Below are 21,652 nucleotides of genomic sequence, written 5' to 3' on the forward strand. Positions count from 1 at the left end.
CCCAATTATGGATTGTGATCTGAAACCATAAGCCAAACAAACCCTTTCCTCCCCAACTTTTTTTTTTTTTTTTTTTTTTTTTTTTGATGTTTCATCATAGCAAAACCCTGACTAAGTAAGACAGGGCCTCACGGCTGCAGTACAATATAGTGCATGCAGAAGATGTCAGGTGGGGAGAGAGGAAGTGAGACAGCAGAGAGGGGTCAGCTGCTCCTATGATACTGACTCTTGTGAACAACTAGAAGCCCAATTTACTCCAGTAAACAGGTAATAAACAAGTAGTCCCTTGGTAAGGCCACTCATGACCCAACCTGCCAGAGCCTGTTTCTGGTCTCTTTTTTCTTTTTAAATACTTCTTTTTTGTTTATTCTTCTCTTGTATATTACATCCCATCCACAGTTTCCCCTCCCTTCTCTCCTCCCAACCCTCTCCACCCTCTTCCCTCTCTGCCAGACCCACTCTTCCTGTTTTCCTTCAGAAAAGAGCAGGCTTCCCGGGGATATCAAAGGAACACAACACAACAAGTTACAGTAAGACTAGGCACAAACCCTCACTCACATCAAGACTAGACAAGGTAACCCAGTGGGAGGAAAAGGACAGGCAAAAGAGTCAGAGACACTCCACTCCTGCTGTTAGGAGTTCCACAAGAACACCAAGCTACAAAACTGTAACACACACACACACACACACAGAGGGCCTAGGTCAACCCATGCAGGCTGAGCCCTGCTTAGTTGATTCTGTGAGCTCTTTTCCTCTGCTCCTCTGACTCCTAAAATCCTTCCTCCTTGCCTTCTGTGCAGTTCCCTGAGCTCCCCTAGTGTTTGACTAGGTAGACCCCACTTCTTGAATGTCCTAGCTTTTTCCAGAGCTGTAACCAGGAACTGCAGGGACTGCGCTGGGCAGTCTTGATTGTCAGCTTGCCACTTCACAATAGAAACAAATGACTGAGCAAGGCTGTGAGGAATTTCCTAGGTTAGATTAAGTCACGTGTGAAGACCCAACCTACATGTTGGCTATGGAAGGGAGCCGATGGGCTGAGGCCAGGACAAAATAAAAGAAGAAAACAGCACAATATTATCTTTCACCTTCTGTTCTTGACACCATGACACTTCCTCAAGTTGCTTTTGTCAAGAGACTAACTGAGGAGCAAAACCTAGGGTTCAGGGATGACACCATACTCAAACCCTCTGGGCTTCCCATCTACCAGTCAGCCAGGCCTCTCTGATGTCTTATCATGGAAGTGTTCCCTCCAGGGAAGTGTCTCCCAGTAGGTACTAACCATGTTTTGGGGTTGGGTTTGTTTGATTGATTGATTGTTTGTTTGTTTGTTTGTTTGACATGAACATCTTCAGGAATGGTGCCTCCCACTAAGGAACAGCTCCCTACAGGAGCAAAAGCCACCTTCATTTGTCAAGGAATTTGATTCCATCCAGAAAATATCTCCCCAGGAAAGCACCCCTGACCATGCAGAGACATAATATAGCTTTTCCGAGTCAAAATCTAACACCCTTTCTCTTGTGAACACTGCCTCAGGCGAAGGGCTGACAATTAATCTACCCAGGCTGGGCAAAACAGAAGATTATTTGGGGGAGGGAGTGGGAGGGGCAGAATTTAACTTTAGTACTTTTTCTTCTGTTTTTTCCATTGGACTTTTGTTCATAGCTTCAGCTGGGAGAGAGCGAGTGCACACATTTAGTTTGGAGTTTATGAGTTCATATTTTATAATTAACGTTGCCAACAGGGGAGTTTGATTAACGACGAGCAGTGGATTTTGAGCAATGTTCCATACAAATTGCCAAATTTAGCAATAAAGTAAATTGGTGATGTGAACATCATTAGTAGAATGACTACTTAAAATTCAAATCATCTGAGCCACAAATCCATTATTTGTATAGAAGGGAGGAAGTATCGCATTTGGTTTTATTTCTCCCTCAACTACATGTTGTCTACCACCAAGCTGGAATATAACAAAAGTTCCACGGTGGGTTGGAACAATACTTCAGAGCAGCCCAGAAACACACACATATGCATGCACGTGCACACACAAAGGGGCTGTGATGAAGACAAACGCTAACGGTGAGTTCTCGTTATTGCAAATGTAAAAATCCATAACAATCTCTTTCGACCAGTGCTGGGGTGCATCTTCAAATGTGCTCCGCATGCAGACACTTCCCATTCAAACTCATGTGGGGAGCTCTTTCCTGTCAACATGCACGGTACCTTATTGTCACCCTGGACCTCGCCAAGCCTCTGCCGAAGTTCTTTAATCTCTTCTCCCAGATGTTTATTCCTGTCCTGCGATTCTCTCAACAGCTGCGCAAGATTAGCCTGGAAATATCAACAGAGCACAACAGCAATGAGCATGGAGGTATGAACCAACGTGGGCTTCCCTGAAGGATGATATATGGATGCCGCATCCAGCTCAGTGACATCCCACGGAGCCCAGTGCAAGTTAACGTGTGTGAAAGCAACAAGCATTCAAGCTGCACAGTGATGGCTCAAGGAGGCTGGCGTGATGTGGGCAGCAGCAGAACCTCCATTATTTAGGGAGGTTCTTTGTTTCCAGAATGGCTCACAAGAACAGAATCAGCCATATTTGACTATTTCAAACATTCCTAAGAGCTTGTCACCAAGATGTCTATCCTGGAGGGTTGCTGTGCAGGCATGAGGACATTAGTTCAAATCCCTGACACCCACATAAAAAGCCCAGCATGACTGTGTACACAGATATCACCCTAGTGCTGTGGGGGAGGAGGCAGGAAGCATTCTGGGCCTTGTTAGCCTAGCTCTAAGCTCAGCGAGAGACCCTGCCTCGAGGGAATAAGTTACGGGTGATAGAGCAGGACACCTGATGCCCTCCTCTGGCCTTCGCACCTTCACAAGCATACACTTTTGCGTATATACCCCACACACATACACGCAGGTAATAGAACATCCACTTAGAAATCGGATAGCATTCAACTCTCCAGTTAGGGCCAGCAATGTATTTTCTCACTTCAGTCATTTTTTTCTGCTCCTTCAAATGTGTGTTGTTAAGTGAGCTCTTTCTTGCTATTTCCGAGCCCACATTTTGTGTGTACACTTGTATGTACATATGTATATGCATGTGTGCTTGCACATGCAGCGGGCAGAGGTTAGCACAAGTCCTGACTTGTTATGACTCCCACCTCACCGGCCATGATCACATCTACCTTCAGGAAAGACAACCACTGAGCAAGACGGCCATTCATCCAGGGCTTGTGCATAGGTGTGTGTCTGAAAGCCTCAGGGTGAGGATGAAAGAAGGAGAAAGCTAGTCCCTCTCATTCAAATCATTCAAAGAGGCATACAGGGAGATAAGTCCCAGATTCCTTCACGCTGAAGTTGAGGAAACCCAAATCCAGAGGTATAAATGGACAACCCATCTCTAATGGCTACATCTCTGAGGCCTTCAATGCTACACTTCAGGGAACAATTACGTTGGGCAGAAAAGGGTAGCAAAGGAACGAATATAAAGATACAATTTTCACCCATTCTTGATTTCCCCCTCCATCGGGCCTCCACAACCCCTTGGCTGGATCGGCCTTCTGCCTCTTCCTCCATGGTATCTAACCTCCATGCTTGCTTCTTTGCTCCTACATGCCAAGCCTGATTCCATCTTGGAGCCCGCACCCTCTGTCAACTCCTTCAGGCTTTTGCATAGAGGTCACCAGTCCCCACAGGAACCCCCCCCCCAACCATTTGATTTAACATGCCCCCCCTCTCCCTTTGCTCCTGTGCCTTTTGTCTGAAGTGCGTGCCATCTCCTAACATACCATATAATTTACTTCATGGTTTATCGCTCGCTGTTTATTTCCTGACTCCCTCTCCCTGCCAAAGCCTAAGTTCCATGAAGGGCGAGGAACTTGGTTCTCTCTCCTGCCCTCTCTCAAAATGCTCCATAGCTCAGCTAAAGGAGGAAGTGAGAAACTGAGGTGGATGTTCTGGCCTCAGCACTGGGAGTAAAAAGCACTGACTACTGAAAGCAGTCTCTAATAACACAGAGCCTTGCCTGCAACAAACCTTTAGCCTCTGGGATTCCAGGCTCCTTCCCTTTCTCCATCCTACAGTGCATTCTAAATTTTAAACCCCACATTTACATGGCTCCAAGCTTACAATCTCTTGCTTCCCATTTCCCCAGAATTCTGCTCTCATGAAATACAGCATTGATGGTGGATAGAGAAACGAGGAACCGTTGCCACCAACTGACCATGGAAAGTTCTCTGTGGGGAATGGAAGTTACTTCCCAGTTTTGTCTCTAGCTGCATGGGGCATTTCTCCATCTGCAGAAGGAAACTAATCTTGTACTGTCCATGTAGTAGCCTGAAATGCCCACAGTAAACACGGAATGTTGAAGCCCAGGCTGAGCACCCAGGGGGTGCTGCTTAAAGCACTCCTCCATGGCTCTAAGCACTCAGAAGACAAGAGTTGTCGGAACACGAAAGGTCCCTCCTTGGCCACATTTGGCTCTGTATAATTCTGTACCTGAACTGTTCATTCTTCATTCCTTTTTATTTACACAAATGTCCACTGGGTGTCTGCTTTGTGCTAGGCACCATCTTAGCAACAAAGAAAAGAGACAAAACTCTGTGATCTTGTAAACTCACATGTAACTGATTACATGTTACATTTCATGGCACAGAATGACAGTGGCTTACTAGATCAGGTGTTAAGCTTCTAGAGAAACAGGAAGCAAGTACAGGAAGCAGAGTGTGCTGAGACCACATTGAAAAGAAGATCATGGACCTTGTGGTCACCCTGGGGGAAGGATTCAGGCAGGGAAGGGGCATTCTTAACCTCACATCTCACGTTCTTGGAGGGGGGGGAGTTCAAAGACACAAGGCAGACTGGGTACAGGGACCCTGGTGAAAGTAAGAGGTGTTCTTGGTTGACATTTTCTGGTTCTTTCCCTTTGCATCGCTTCCACTGAATTCCAGAAAGTTCCCAGACCTTAGCTCATGGATCCTCTCAGTGAGTCAGCAGCAGCATCCTCCCAGATGGAAGGGCATGTACCAAGTGGGAAGGATGGTCTCCAGGGAGAAGCTACTGGCACCTGTGCTGCCACCTGTACCACCACCTGTACCACCACCTGCACTACCACCTGTGCTGCCACCTGTACTTATACCTATACTGATACCTGTGCTGCCGCCTGTGCTGCCACCTGTACCACCACCTGTACTGCCACCTGTGCTGCCACCTGTACTTACACCTGTACTGACACCTGTGCTGACACCTGTGCTGACACCTGTGCTGACACCTGCACCTTTCCGTGAGCAGCAAACAAAACTTAAAAGCAAACCAGAGCACAAAGCCTGCCACACCCCTAGAGTCCCCCTTTTCAATCAGTAATGCTTTGATCCCCTTTGGGGCAAAAAAAAAAAATATCGACATTCAGGGACCACTGCCACTGAATTAGCAAACCCAGGGTAACTCAATCTCATGTACCAAAAGAGCAGCACTCCAGTCCATCCCTGATCAATACTTTTGTGCAATGCAGCCATGCAGCACTCCAGTCTGTCCCTGATCAATGCTTTTGTGCAATGCAGCCATGCAGCACTCCAGTCCAACCCTGATCAATGCTTTTGTGCAATTATTTTGTGAATTATTAGGAAAATAAATTTAAGAAATCCCAAGTATTTTAAAACTGTGTCTGAAAGATGGTTCTAAAAAGCCTCTGAAAGTTTGTCCCTAGTTTCCCTGTCTTTCTTGTTATGGACCAGAAACAATTAGGTTGCATCAAGGCTCTGGACCTAGGGCCTGGCTCTGAGAAGTGACAAGCCTGGTGATCCTGGACATTTGGGCATAGAACAGGGCAGATACCCAGGATAAATAACCAAGATCCAAGAAAATGCTGGGGTAGAGGCCTAGGCTGCAACAGGGAAGGCATTCAGAAAACCAGAGCCATGTTATCAAACCTTATTTAGTCTACATCTCAACTGAAAGGCATGCAACCGCAATACAGCCAGGCACTGCCAATACCCACAACACAGTGGAGATCACAGTGGAGATCACAGTTGGAATCACAATACCTTTAGGGCTATGAGTTCACGGTTAAATTTATTCCAGCCTTGAACTTGACCTCAGAGGTAGCAGTGAGGAGAGGAGCACCCTTGCCTTAAAGCTAGTGACTGTAACTTTCTTTATACTTACCAGGTAGGGTAGTCAACACATCCTCTTTCTTTATTCAAACCCTCCAACTTCTCAACTCCAAGAACAGTAACTGAAAACCGGAAAATGACTCTTCCGCTAAGGTACCCAATTCCTTGAGATACACCTTAGAGGCAGCAGGAGGCAGGTTGCACATTTCAAAGAGCTTGGGGTAGAGGAGAAAAGTTCACACAATTCTTCGACCAAAAATAACACCCGTGACTCACACACTCGCTCTAACAATCCATCAAGCGAGCAGGTGGTGGCTGCTTATAATTCATCAGCTATGTAGAGCACGCTGTTCTGCCTGGGATTGAGAAGGACTCTGTGGCCAGCAGTTTGGAATAGCACTTTGTGAAGGAAATGTCAGGGAGAATGTGACAAGGCACATCAGCTTCAGAGGGAAAGGAGACGAGCCCAGAATACTTCCTTTCCATCCCCAGGGCAGGTGGTGGCCCAGTAGAAAAGCTCAGAACGTCATACAAAGGAGCCTCTTTTCAATGTTCAGCTCAAGCTAGGAAAGGTTGACATGGTCTCCTTGATAGTAGGAGTGAGTATGGACTGCAGTGTGCGTACGATAGACTCATCTCCCTCAAGTCCCTCTGTGTGGGAGTTACCCTACTGAAGTTGTGACAGAGACCAGTGAGGTGACTCAGCCACTGATGATGCCTGCTGAGCCTGACAACTGAGTTCAACCCCTGGACCCCACCTGGTGGAAGGAGATAACTAACTCTCACAACTTGTCCTCTGACCTCCACACATGTGCTCTGGGGCACATGTGCACACACGCAAATGAATGAACGAAACATAGTAAGACATTTTCATTGTGATGGAGGAGGGAAGAGAGAAGATCTGATAGAATAAGATGGAGAAGAGAGGGTACCCAGAAGGCCTCGTGCTCTTCCAAGAGGACCAGAGCTTTCAACGGCCTGTGACACCAGATCCAGAGGCTCAGACACACCCTCACACGCATTTACATTCACATGTAGACACGAACAAGCATATAACATCTAACCTTAGTAGCGAGTAGGGAGAGGTGAGGCTTAAAGGCTATTGGCACAATCTACTCTGGAGAGTCTATTCTTTAAGAAGGAGAAGCTCTAGTCCCAGGACAGAGAGGATGGATAGTATATGCTGGGCTGGCAAGTTTTTCATGTCAACTTGACACAAAGTAGGTTCATCTGGGAAGAAGGAATCTTAATTGAGAAAGTGCCTCTGTGGGCAAGCCTGTGGAGCATTGTATTAATTGATGAATGACATGGTAGGACCTAACTTACTGTGGGCAGTGCCACCCCTGGGCTGGTGGCCCTGGGTGCTAAAAGAAGGCAGGCTAAGCAAGCTAGTCAGTAGCATTCCTCTGTGGCCTCTCCATCAGTTACTACCTCCAGGTTCCTTCCCTGGCTTCCCTGGATGACTAATTTATAAGCTGTAAAGTGAAATAAACCCTTTCCTCCAAAGTTGCTTTTGGTCATGGCATTTTTTTTTTTTTTTTTTTTTTTTTTTTTTTTTTTTTTTAAATCACAGCAATTGAAACCTCACCCAAACCTCTTAGCCACCTTCTGGGTAGGAATTCTCACTAGAGAGGCATAGCCTCCCTTCTGCAAGTCCTCTGGAATCTATTAGATACACAAGATCTTAATCATTGAGCCAGGGAAAGGTTAGTCTACATCATAATATAAAATGTTAGGGCTTGGGCTGGAGAGATGGCTCAGCCTCAGCAGTTAGGAGTGTGTACTGTCCTTCCAGAGGACCTAAGTTTAATTCTTGGTCCCATAACTGCCTGCAACTCCAGCCCCAGGAAGAAACAATACCTCTGACCTCCACAGGTACCCACACTGACATGCACATAACACATGCACACACTTAACAAATAATAATTTTGTAAAAAATGTATTCTTCTCTCAAACAGTACATCCTGAACACATCCCCCCTCCCTCCCCACCTTCCCTTTCTTTTCCTTCCCCTCTTCCCAGTTTTCTCACATCTCCCCTCTCCCCTAGATCCACTTCTGTTTCCCTTCAGAAACAAATGAGTGTGCATGTATGTGTGTGTGTGTGTGTGTGTGTGTGTGTGTGTGTGTGTGTGTGTTGTATTTTTTAAATGACAGAGCTGAGAGGATAAGTCAGTGGGCAAAAACAGTACAAGCATGGGAACTTGAATTCAACTCCAGCTCCCACATAAAACGCCAGTATGGTAAGGCATGTTTGTGATCCCTATGCTGAGGAAGCCGAAATAGAGAAATCCCTGCAGCTCTCTGGCCAGTCAATCAAGACAATCAGAGAGTACCAGGTCCCAGGAGAGACCCAGTCTCTAAGAACAAGAATGGCTCTCAGGGAACACACCCAAGATTGACTTCTGCACTCCACACTCCACATCTCCACATGCACATACATATATGAACTAATATTCTCTCTCTCTCTCTCTCTCTCTCTCTCTCTCTCTCTCTCTCTCTCTCTCTCACACACACACACACACACACAGAATATGAAAAAATAAATGATGTCTACTAGGAAGCCCTATAACATACCTCTCAATTTGCAGACCCATCAGAATAGGAAGTCAAAAGTAAAATGAAAATAAAATGAGACAGAAAGAAAAGCAAATCCCAGACTTCCTCAAGAAAGAGAGGAAGAAATGCAGAGCAGGCTCGGAAAGCACTGCCCAGCCGCCTCACATCAGGAAGTTTAAACCCTGGGCCCCATGAATCCATAGCTTCCATAGGGCAAAGTACTAGAAAAAGCAAAAGTACATTTTAAAAAATATATTCCCACCCCACATTTGATGAGATGTCAGTGTTCTTAAGGCCTGTGATTGATGGCAAATTTAATTGCAGTTTTTACTGTGCTGCCTTGGTCCAGTGGCAACTTCCATGTTCGCAGTAATTGAGTGAAACTTGATTAGCAAGGGCCCTGTTCAGAGAGACTGCCAACTATATGCTATAGCCTCCACTACATTGGCAGGTTTCTTATTTACAAACACAAACCACTGAGAGCATGTTCTGTGCATAGTCTGGGGCAGCACAAGAACTCAGCATCCTCCTCCCACCTCAGTCTCCCCCCTATCCCCCATTCTCCACACCACCACCACCACTCCACCTCACACAGGAATGTCCTTCCTGACAAACCTGGAAAGTATGTTTGGGAAAGTGGCTTTTGGGAAGGTGCCGTTCAAAGGAAGATTTGCCTGATTTAGGACATTACGGTTTTGCTTCTGCTTGCTAGTGGTCCCCAGAGTATCTCCCAAGTGTTTTATACTTGAGGGGGTGTGTCGAGATGGCTAGCTGAGGAGACTGCCCCCAGCAAAGAGACTAACAGTTCTAAACTATACAGGAGCCTCCATGTCTTTATTAAACACCAAACAGGACCCCCCCCCCCAAAGCCCCTGAAACATTGTGGTGCCTATGTGTCAGGAGCATTCCTACACTCCATGCCAAATTGCTATGAGGATTTGTAAATCATGATAGGGAAGATGGAGCCACAGTCATGGAGTGGGGGGTGGGGGGGTGGGGCACCTCGAAACAGCTGGACCTGGGTTGTCTCCTAGCTTCCCTAGTGTGACAGTTAAGTCACTCCCTTCAAAGTGTTATAAAGGAACACCTCAAAGCACTTGGAATCTTTGAAGGAAGTTTTAGGTTCTCTGCATCAAACCAGGATTAGTGTACAAAGTCATTCTGATTTGTGGGCCCTGGGGACTAAAATAAGCTTGACCAAGACGACTTTGCTACTGAAATAAAAGGCTCCCTCCTTTCCTGAACAGGGCCACTCTACACTCCCTGCTCCCCAGAGTTGTCATCTTGCGCATGTCACTGTATAAATAAGCCATTCCTTTTTAAAGGCAAGAAAGCAAAGGCTCCCTAGTGAGCCAGGAGAAATGCCTCCCAGGGTACTTGTGCTTGAAATCAAACAACCAAAGACAAAGATATTAAAGATGTGTTTGACTGTCTGTTCAAGAAGGAGTTTTGGAGGAGGATGGGTATGCTGATGTGACCCAAAAGAATCTCATCACCTAAAAAGATTAACCCAAGAGCATCTCGATTCCCCTTTGTCTCCTTCATGGAAAGTGCTTGTTTAGCAAAAGAAAAATATTTAAAGGGCCGTCTGAGATCTTCCCGTGATCTCTCCGCACAGTGCAAAGGGGCGCACTGTGTACAGTTCTGCCTGGAGTAATGGGAAGACGTTTTCATTTCAATATCCCACGAGAAGCTATTAGTGCAATTGCTGTTGTCTGGGTTTTTTTTTTTTTTTTTTTTTTTTTTCACAGCTTCTTTAACGGGTGATTTGCCGCTGGAAATTGAGTTGTTTGAAAAAGAATTCCAAGGTCCAAAAGGGAGGCATGACAACTATATTCCTGCAACTTACAAGCGTGAAGCTCAAGTCTGTCTTCTAAGGAGATTAAGAAGGAAGGGGGAGGAAAGCCAGACAAAATTATGGTCAGAGGCTAGTGGCCACCAGAAACAAGATTAACTTACGTAACAGGAACCCAGACCTTGGCGCAAGTGACGCCATAATGGAAGTGCCATTCCGGCCATAAAGCTTAACACTTAGGCAGCACCACCTGGCAAAACAAAGACCTAATCCATCAAAGTCCATGGCTTTGGAAGTCCCCAAATGCACTGACCTTGCTTTTTGGCTTCTGTTGTCTCATTCCCACAACCTAAAGCTCATCAACCCAGGTTCAACTCCTGTGCTTAAAAATTCACTCTGAAAAAGGGTCAGAGATCCCGAACACCCAGTGTTGTCACAATTAGCTACTAAATAAAGACTTTCTACTGGCTTACGCTAGTATCAGAGCAGTCTTCTCTAGTGGATACTCTACAACAGCAAAATGTAAAATCCCTACCTCTGTTCTGTTTCTCTACCACCACTTAGCTCTGAGCAGGACTTTCAAAATGGGCTAATGGTTTGTTCCTGCTCAAGCAGTCTAAAAATCAAAGATAGAACCAAAACCCTGAACCAAACCATCACATCACACACAGTCTTCTAGAGTCTAGTCTTGCTCTGTGAACCTGCTGTGTGGCTTAGGAGCTTCCCAGGAAAACTACAAAAGACCCGGCTTTCAGCACACTGACTGACTACCAGGCCAAGCATGTGGGATGGTTATTCTTGGTTGTCGGGTTGACTACATCTGGAATTAACTAAAACTCAAGTAGCTGGAGAAACTGATAAGGGATTTTTCTTAATTAAATCATTCCAAGTGAGAAGACCCACATTTAATTAGGCTCCTTTGAGGGGGAAAGGTCTACCTTTAATCTAGGCCACACTTTCTGCAGTCATTAGACAGCCTTTGTTGGATTAACTGGGCCATATTAACTGTAAACCACTCTGATAAATTGCATATATTTGCCTAATCTTGGACATTATAATTCTGCTACTTCTTGGTAGTGGCTCCCAGAATAACTCCCAAGTGTTTTGATTATAAATTATTGATATACAGAATCAATCTATGAGTTCTGTTTCTCTGGCGAACCCCGACTAATAGAGGCCTTTCTGCAGAAGTTGCTCAAAATAACTTCATGAATATGTCTCATTATTATCTTCATTTTGATGAGAAGGCAATAGAGGCTCAGAAGAGTTATTCAGCTTTCCCCAGGTCAACCAGCCAGAAGCAGAATACTAACTTGAACTCATTGGACTGGAAGATACCATCAAAGTTCATGGTACTACCTTTATGGAAGATGCATCTCAGATGAAAGCACAATGACTTACACACATAGGAATGGACACTTTCATGCCCTCTTAGAAAGCACACAGCACTCTAAGGGCGAAGAATGTGTCATTTCCTATCAAAATATGTGAAGAACCCTCAATCCATTTACAGATCCTAACATGTAGCCTGTAACTATGACTCTATGAAATGGTAGGCAAGTTTTAATGACAAGCTCATGGGCTTCTTCTATAGTGAGGGCCTGTGGCTTTGGACTTGTTTGCAGAGACATTTCTGATTCCCGAGAGGATGAGATAATGGAGAAGGTACGACGTGGTATGGTCACAGCATCTCTCTTCCATGAAATGAACAGGGAAGATCCTAGTATGGGTCCTTCAAAGTCAGAGATGGCTACTGCAGACTCAAAGACGACAAGGTAGCAAGAAGCAAAGCAGGCATCTTCTTTCCAGTGTGCACATTTTGTGATCTCCAGGATGCCTCCGTTAACTTGGCAGTCCAGCCTGGCTCAGTGCCATTGGTTCATGCCAGGTGCGTTCATTTTGCAGCTGGAAGGATAAACACTGCTCCTTCTGCCTCACATCTGGGATCAATACACAATACAGGCTGGGAGGCACTGGGTTAGGAGTGCCTCACCCACTTCCTGCTCATGAAGCAGTTCAGGAATTGAGCATGGCTCCTTCCCATTACAAACACGTGTTCTGTCTGGCTTGGGCTAAATGGGAAGAGAAGTTTCCAACAGAAGTCACTTTGGAGTCAGTATGAAAAAAAAAAAAAAGCCAGCTGAATGTTTTTCCCCGTTCTGAAAAGCCTGAAATAAAGTGATTTTAACACTACCAGTCAAAACCATTCACCTGCCCATTACCTAACATGAAACAAATTTTTAAAATATTTTAAAGGGGAAAAGTCTTCTTTTTTCCTGATACCAAGACTATTTTCCACTATTACTTACTCCCCCAGTACTCAGGCAGAACATACCTATGGGCTACAGTTTTCTCTCCTTTGCACAATTACTGTCTACCAGTCTATATTTAATGACGTCGTTTCCTGGCTTATTCACAGTATCACCATTAGACTTAGTAATGAGTGCATTCTTGGTCATTTATTCCAAGATACGGTGGGAAGTGAGGGGGCTGACACCAGGACAAGAGGTGAGATCGAGAGGTGGTGACTCTGACAGCACAAGTTCAACAAGGTCAAGGGCTTTGCTCTGGCTTTATTTTTTTTTACCCCAGGTCCTTCCTGTCAAAATAAGCACTGGACACATACAAGGTGCTCACTAAGATCTTCCTGAGACCCAGCAGCCACCACTAGCAGCTGGGTGCATGGCAGAGTTAACATTCCATTTCCTCACCAGCTAGTCACATGACTTCTATTTCCTGTGTACGTGTGACTTCTTTGACCTCCATAAGCTTCCAGTTCCACCCTGGTCAGATAACACTGATTCTAACCACAACCTGCCACACTTGACTGGACAGGAATTAAATGAGGTTGCCCACAGCAGCTATAACATAGTGAGAATGGACAAACGATAAGGTTGACTGTGCTTAGTGTATGCTACTCAAAGATCACTTCAAAAGGAACCTAAAGCAGATGACCATGACACTATCTACCCAGTACCCATGTCCTGGGCACGGGGAGAGCCATCTCAGCTCTGTGGAAAGCCTTATCTAGCCTGTCTAACCCTAAAATGAGTCCTAGTCCAATCCTGGTCTATAGTCTCCCCTGAGATCCAGGGAACTGCCGTTTTCTCAAGGCTAAAGGGGTTGGTTAGTGACCACATTGCCTACTCTGAGGAGAAAGCTGGGCCACTAAGAGAAAAGAAGGTAAACAAGAGAGTTGACATGGAGAACAGACCTAGAGTCCTCATGACAGTCTTCCTACCCTCCGGGCCAAGGGCCACTCATGCTGGTCTTCCTACTTCCAAGACCCAGCTATAATTTTTGCCTCTTGTGAGTACTAGACAATTCTAGGGAGGATCCTATAATCTAGAAACCATCACTTTGACCCAAGCTTCTTTGAACGCCTAAGGCTTCCAAGAAGGACAGCATGCCCTTTAGAGAGCTAGGAGTCATAGTGGACAGTTAACATCCTAGAATTGAATGACTTCTATTTAAAGGGAGGAGAAAGAGAGGAAGAAAGAAGAGAAAAAAGAGGGAGAGGAGGAGGGAGAGGAGAAAGAAGAGGAAGAAGGGAAGGAAAAGAAGCCTTCACTAAAGCTCACCTGCCCCAGGCACTGAGCTGAGCAGGCTCTACACTCCATCTTCTGTCCCTCATGGACACTCCGTACAGTAGGCATCATATTTATCCCATTTTATGGAGAGGAATGCTGAGGTACCCAGAGGTTCCTTCTTGTGGCTACACAGTCTGGAGCACATAACTGCTGACCCCAACAGCCCTTCCTTCCTCGATGACTAATCTAAGCCAATAATCATAATAACACCCTGGGGTTGGACAAAGAATGGGAGTAGAGCTTTGGTGGGCCAACCTAGAGAGAAGTGCTTGAGTATCAGGCATCTTGCCACTCCTGATCAGGGGATACAGCAGTAGAAGGAAGCTGATGCTGACCACAAGAGGAAGCAGCCCTCACAGTTGCCATAAGAGCAGAGTTCTTAAGTAAGGTGAGTTTGAACTTCAAGTAAATAAATGATGGCGTACATTTTAGTATAGGTCCCCATCATTGCATGGAATGTGCTTTTATCCTAAAAGAGTTGGCTATCTGATTTCAAGTCTACCTGAGCACCCTACATTTTTTTTAATTTGCTAAACATGCCCCAGAAGAGAGAAAGGGACTAGCAATCCCAAGAGACTTCTGACCACATAGCCCTTGGCCTGCACCATCTCAGAGCATCTGGTTCCACAAGGCCATCATATCCTTGATCAGAGGCACAGTTCAGAATTCTGTTACTTGCATGCCCCTCTGTATCTCATGGGGCTAGTGAGTGGTTTCCGAGCCAGGCAGGAAGGATGCCCAGCTCAAGCTCCAGAACCTTATTAATTCCCAAAGAGATGGGAACTGAGCACCATATTAAAAGCCACAGTGTTCATGTTTGGCACCTTGAACTTGTATTTTTAGAACCGTAAGGATGCGGCTTGACAGACTTACTGGAATTCATCAGATTCTCCTCAGTAAATGTAAATGCGTCATTATAAAGTCACAGAATGTGAATGCACTTAAAACTGGGAAACTCCTTCATGAATACTAACAGACTCTGAAATCACAGGGAAGATGACTGCCTACAGCTATCGAAAACACCCAGCAAGCCAAGATTAAGGATTTCAGTTTTTTAAATGGTAATGATAAACTCCCATGTAATTTTGTTTAGAAAAAAACATCAATTAGCCACACAGAAAAATTAGACTTTAGATCAAACATGGAACATTATAAACTAGTCACATAGAGCAGGAAGGAGTTTAGGAGTGAGTAACATTGGACAGGTGAATGTGGACTGCACTGCTACTTAAGGATGAGAGTCTTGTGTGTGTGTGTGTGTGTGTGTGTGTGTGTGTGTGTGTCTGTCTGTCTGTCTGTCTGTCTGTCTGTCTGTCTGTCGTCTGCGTGTCTATGTGTCTCTGTGTGTGTTTTTGTGTCTGTGTGTGTGTGTCTGTGTGTGTGTGAGAGAAAGAGAGCGAGAGAGAGAAAGAGAGAGAGAGAGAGAGAGAGAGAGAGAGAGAGATCAGCATCAGAAATTTCAAGATAATGGATCTATGAATTTTATATGCAATACTTTGTACATTAGCAGTCAACTGTGTTTGCTGACACCCATCAGTTATGAACACAGGATGTTGGGGTAACCACTACAGCTGGTTTCTGTGTGCTGGATTACACCCTCCAGTTCTGAAGTCCTGCTCCAGTGAAGACGCCTGCCATCCTAGAATATACCACCATGAACATTACCACCATGAGCATATAAAAACCTCTAACACACAGTACGAGGCAATATAAAAAAATAATAATTAAAAAAAAACCTGAAAAGTTAAGGGAAGGTCTAAGAAAGCTGTCTTTAGGAAAAGGTCACTTTCACACATGCATAGGAGTGAGTTCAAATTAATCCATAAATTAACAGATTTAATACATTTACTATTAACCAGCATTTAAAAAGGAATTTTAAAAGGAATTAAATTGAGATGCCATTGTTATCATCTATCAAATTTAGATGCCCACTTTTATCAATTTAATGAAACAATTTTCACAAAAATTTCAGTAGGATCTGTGTGGGAGAAACAAAGGAAGGTGTGATAATCATTGCTCAGCTTTATCTGAAGAAACAAAAAAGGAACAAACACAAAACATTTGAAAAAACAGAAATAAGACAAAAGGGCTGAAAAGATCAGCCGTGAACATCAAGGGAAAGGCAAATACTTCGATTCACAGAGGACGGCCACAGGCTGTGTAGGAAGCCCAGCGGAGTCATCCAGAACTCAGGAACAGCCGTGTACATGTGTGGAAGTGAGAAAGAGGGGTGATTGATGAACAGGGTTGACTGCCATGCAGACCGCGTGAGAGTTTTAATAGAAGACATGTTTAAAAGTCTGAAGTAGGACGGTCTTAACCACAGAACAGCACATTCCCTCCTAGCAGTAAGGAGCTGCCACTGTGAACCCTCATCTCCCAGCTTCCCAAAGGAATTCCCCAGAGTCTGGGATCCAGTCAGTTGGTGTCTCCCCACACCTTGTTGGGCTATGCTCAGCATCCCTTCGACCTCCTGATCACAACCACATCCTCCACAGCTCGAAAAACTCCAGGAAAACTTAAAAGGGAAGTCTGTTCTATACAGTTGAGGATTCAGGATTCCCGACTCTTCGAGTGGTGTCAAGGTAACAGTCATACCAGATGTAAGAGTTGCCAAATACCAGGAAGAAACCTTACCTGCTTCCTCTTTTCAGGGGGAAGTGATGGATCTCCATCCTACAAGGAAACAAAGACTGTGTTTCACTTCTTAAGAATAAACTATTCGCCCAGACTCACCACAGAATCCCGACCTTCAGTTAGACCAACTGTGAGTCTAAATCCAGACCTAGGCCCATCAGCCATGCAGCTAGTAAAGTGAGGAAGCAAGCTCAACAATTCTTTAGAAATAACTACCACTTGAGAGGGGACCCCAAAGAATCAGCACCAGTCAAGACCAAACATGTATTTTCCAAATGCTGTTTCTAAAAGAGAAATCTAGATGGGTCAAAATTACTTTGGGGCAGAGCATAAACTGAAATAGTATTTCATTTGGTTATAAGTTCTTTGAAATAGAATAAAAGAAATAGTGACTGAAATGCATGCAGATATAAATACATACACAAAATGCACACATGCACACACATGCATATATACACAAGCACATGTACACACATAAACATGCATTTGCACACACATATACAGGCATACACATGCACACACATGCATATATATATCCATATCCACACAGGCACACACCTACACATGTACACACATACAAACATGTTGCATGTGCACAAACATGTACATACACCCATACCTACAAACACATATTCACATAAACATGAACACACATACATATATACAGCACACATGTACACATGCATGCACACATGTAAACATACATGCACAGGAACATATAAGCAGGTATGTGAAAAACACTCATATATACTCATAAATAGACATGTGCACATACACAAACACACATAAAAACACACATATCCTAAAGCTGTAGCCTTACTGTGGTATCTGTTCCCAAACAGGGCTGCCTTGTCTAGCTTCAGTAAGAGAGGATATGCCTACCCTGGCAGAGACTTGATTTGCCAGGGTATGGGGATTATTCAGTGGGGCCCCACTGGTTCAGAGAAAAGGAGGGGGATGAGGGAATGTCTCCGTGAGGGAAGGACTGGGAGAAAGGGCAGCATTTGATATAAATAAACTAATTAATTTTTAAAAACACATATGCATACACATAAAAACACACAGGTACACATGTATTATATGCAGACATGCACACAACTAAATATTATTTATGGGCAGAATAATCAAGGGAAGGCAGTCTAATTTGCTCAGATAAATAACACTGAGAATTTTTAGCTCTATTAGGCATTTTGACTTATAAAAGTTGAATTATTTTCCCATTTGTATCTTTGGGGACATAAATATCTCAGGAGAACAAATGTTCACTAATTGAAAACTAATTGAGAACCCATTATTATTATTATTATTATTATTATTATTATTATTATTATTATTATTATAAGACAGGGTCTCTCTATGTAGCCCAGGTTGGCCACAAACTTCCCATTCTCCTGTTCTAGCCTGTCATGTGCTGGGATTTCAGAAATATTCCACCACACCACACTAAATAAATACTCTTACAGATGCATCTAGGTTATTTCAATTCTAGGAATATTCTTATATCTACTCCAGGGCAGCTCAGTGATCCCAAGAAGATGATAAAATATTAGCAATAGTGCCTGCACTTTATAGAAACTGGAAACACACCTGCAAGTCCCAGGACTTGGGAAGTGAACCCAGGAGGAGCACAAGTTGAAGACCAGTATGAACCACGTAATGAGTTCTAGACCAGCCTGGGACAAAGCAACAGCATGGTGACAGAGAAGAGGGCTCCCATCACCAAGTGAAAGTGAAGGCAGGGTGTGAAGCCTCATTGCTTCCTTGATTTCTGTCTAACTTACATCCTTAACTGTAACAGATGTGTCCCAACTGTGGGGACTATGCAAAAAGTCGCAGAGGTGATGTGATAGATATTCTTGATTGTCAACTTGACTACAACTGAAATGAACTAAAACCCAAATGGCTAAACACACCTGTGAGGGATTTTTAAAATTAGATTATTTTGAATTATAGAAAGGTCCACTTCTAATCTGGATCCTTGAGGTTAGAAGATACACCTTTAATTCAGATTTGGTTGGTTGGTTGGTTGGTTGGTTGGTTGGTTGGTTTGGTTTGGTTTTCCAAGAGAGTGTTCCTCCTGCAGCTCTGGCTGTCTTGAAACTCCATCAGTAAACCAAGCTGCCCTCATACAGAGATCCACCCACTCTGGCTCCCAAGTGCTAGGATTAAAGGCATGGACTACCACCGCCCTAATATAGATCTTTTGAGGTGGGAAGACCCACCTTTAATCTGGGCTACACCTTCCACTGGCTGCCTATATTAAAGACATGAAAGGAACTTGCTCTCTTTGTAAGTCCATTCCTTCAATAGCATTAGACTACCTCCTTGGGATTCTGGCATATACTGAAGATCAGCCTCATGGACCGAACAACTACTGGATTCTTAGACCTTCCCTTGGTAGACAGCCATTGTTGGATTAATTAGACCACAGCCTGTAAGCCATTCTAATAAATCTTCTTTAGATAGATAGATGATAGATAGATAGATGATAGATAGATAGATAGATAGATAGTTGATAGATAGATAGATAGAAATGTAGAGATATAGATATATATTCATTCTATAAATTATATCCCTCTAGGAAACCCTGACTAATAGTGGTGACTTTGGCCTGTGTACAAGACCTAGGAAGCCATCACGGGATAAAGAAAGCATGTTTTAGACAGCATGGTCACATGCTGTCCAGCAGAACACTCTGCTGTGGCAAAACAGAACAGCAGCCACCACGGGAGTTCTCAACTCATCACACGGCAGCCATCAGCCACCTGTGGGGTCTGAGCTTGTGGAAGGTGACAGGACAAAGAGAAACTGAGGTTTTTTTTTATTTTATTTTATTTATTTCTTTATTGCCAATTAACTTAGTGAAGTTGGGTCATCATGTGTACCTGGCAGCCTCTGTATTAGTGCAGATTTAAGGTATGAATATTCTTTAAAATGAAAAGCAAAAGTCTATATTAATAAATCAATAAGGAAATAACCACAATAAACATATATGGTCATGAGCATCTCCATAGGTGCCAGATTCAGCAGCCTGGAAGTACATACGTGTAGAACAAACAGGTGGTAAATACATTTCTACTTTTAAGTTTTGTTTCTTTCATGTTATTTGGCTTGTTCCCTTGTCTGAGACAGGTTCTTAAGCCTCCTACCCACTTTGTAGCCAAGAAAGGCCTTGAAGTCCTGATCCCCTTGGCTTCATGTCCCAAATGCTAGGGTTGCAGGCATAGACCTGGCTATTGGCAAACTGTTGGGAAGGGGTTACTTTCCAAGAGAGCGTGTCCAGATGCTACCACAGTGTCACTTACAATCAACTCTCGATACTTCTTCTTCAAAGACTGATGTCGTTCTCGCAGCTGATTGGCCATGAGCTTGTACTGGTCCCTCTCCTGCTGGCAGGTGTCCAGCTCCTTAGAGAGGATCAGCAGAGCCTCCTTCTTGCTCTCCAGCTTCCGTTTACACACCAGGTACTGCAGAACAAACGGCCACTGGTTAGAAATGGCAGGCGGGCTTCTACACCCCCAGGTGCAGGCTTCTACACCCCCACACACTCTCCTTATTCACTGTTAGGGATCACACACTACACTTCAGAGAAACCCTAGGCTTGCCTGACACATGGTTCTCAAGAGACAAAACTAAACCTTACCTGTTCACAAGCTTTCACAAACTAGGACAGATACAATAATTCATTTGCAAGAGTTCAAAAGTAGAACTGTAAGCCAGCAAGATGGCTCAGCAGGTTAAAGCACTTGCCATAAACCCCCCAATGACCTGAGTCACCTAAGCCCATAATGCAATGAGAGAACCAGTTCCCAACTTCGCCCTCTGACTTGGCAGGCACACACCTGCCACATGTACATACACATGATAATAATAAAGTAGAATTTTAAATTACATGTATGGATAAATACATTTCTGGATCCCAGAGTTATCTAATATGGCATATATATCTGGACAAGATCCCATTAAATTTTATTAAAATTCCACAAAGTGATATAATAAAGACATTTAATGAAAAATTTATAAATATTGATAGGAACGCTCACGCGTCAGTAATTTCTTTTCCTCCAGTTTTAAAACTTTTACTTATGCTCTTCTGTCTTTTTCTAGATTTTTCAGGATAAGTCCATATGCTATTGATCACAAAAGTGCCCCCCAAATATGAAAATCATCTAATTGAACCATAAATCACTTTGCTCGATCAGTCCCACCTATGAAACCCAGCAGCCATTTCCTCCTGGAGAATTTCTTCCCTGACTGTACTGTAAAGCCTCTGATCTGTACTGATCTGTGAAACCTCTTCTAGGATCAAACACAGATACCCATCCATCATCGGAGACTGATTTCAGGAGCTAAGCATTCTTGCCACACTCTGAATTCTCCCCAAAATAGCCAGGCCCCTGGCTGGGACTCCTGACTTCGAGCAATAGTATTTCTGAAGTATCTCCACTTCTCCCTGCTGCCCTGCACAAGGAATGAAGCTCGGCCAACAGTCCCACCATCGTGGCCCGTGTACACCCGGAGAAGAGTCTACTTTTGCTGGATATATCACACTGCCTGGCGTTCTTCACGTATGTGAAATGTGGCACTAAATACCTTTTGAATTTTCCCCATAAAAGACAAAATTCAGAGCATTCATGAAAACAATTTATAGTTTCATTATACACCCTGACACGAGCGCTTTGTCATTGTGGACGTTCACACAAAGCAGAGCAAGGACCGGCTCTCCCATACCGTTTGAGCCAATGCTCTTTATAGACAAAAAGCATTACTCATATATAGTGCTTGCTCAGAACCGACTTTGTTAAATTCAATTTCAAATAAATGAAAGGGGGGAAAAAGAGAGAGGCTTGCGCATTAGCACATTTTTTTTCTTTTTCTTTTTCTTTTTTTTAAAGTAATTGCTTAGTTTCAAAAACAAAGGGGGAAGAAAAGCCGCTCTGAGGCAGATTTGCCTTC

At 44.0% G+C, this 21,652-nt stretch overlaps 1 protein-coding gene across 3 annotated transcripts in view; it reads right to left on the minus strand.

Moving 5' to 3' along the window:
- Ccdc149 (coiled-coil domain containing 149) overlaps window positions 1-21,652 on the minus strand; it is a 93,699-nt gene that overhangs the window by 39,706 nt on the left and 32,341 nt on the right. For all 3 annotated transcript variants that reach the window (XM_034509412.2, XM_034509414.2, XM_076938496.1), the window contains exons 2-4: window positions 20,002-20,163; window positions 16,697-16,735; window positions 2,221-2,328 (exon numbers count right to left, since the gene is read on the minus strand). In XM_034509412.2, coding sequence (XP_034365303.1) covers window positions 2,221-2,328; window positions 16,697-16,735; window positions 20,002-20,163 — 309 coding nt within the window. The remainder of the gene's footprint in view (window positions 1-2,220; window positions 2,329-16,696; window positions 16,736-20,001; window positions 20,164-21,652) is intronic.

The sequence above is a fragment of the Arvicanthis niloticus genome, chromosome 7 (assembly GCF_011762505.2).
Source record: "Arvicanthis niloticus isolate mArvNil1 chromosome 7, mArvNil1.pat.X, whole genome shotgun sequence".
Taxonomy (NCBI): domain Eukaryota; kingdom Metazoa; phylum Chordata; class Mammalia; order Rodentia; family Muridae; genus Arvicanthis; species Arvicanthis niloticus.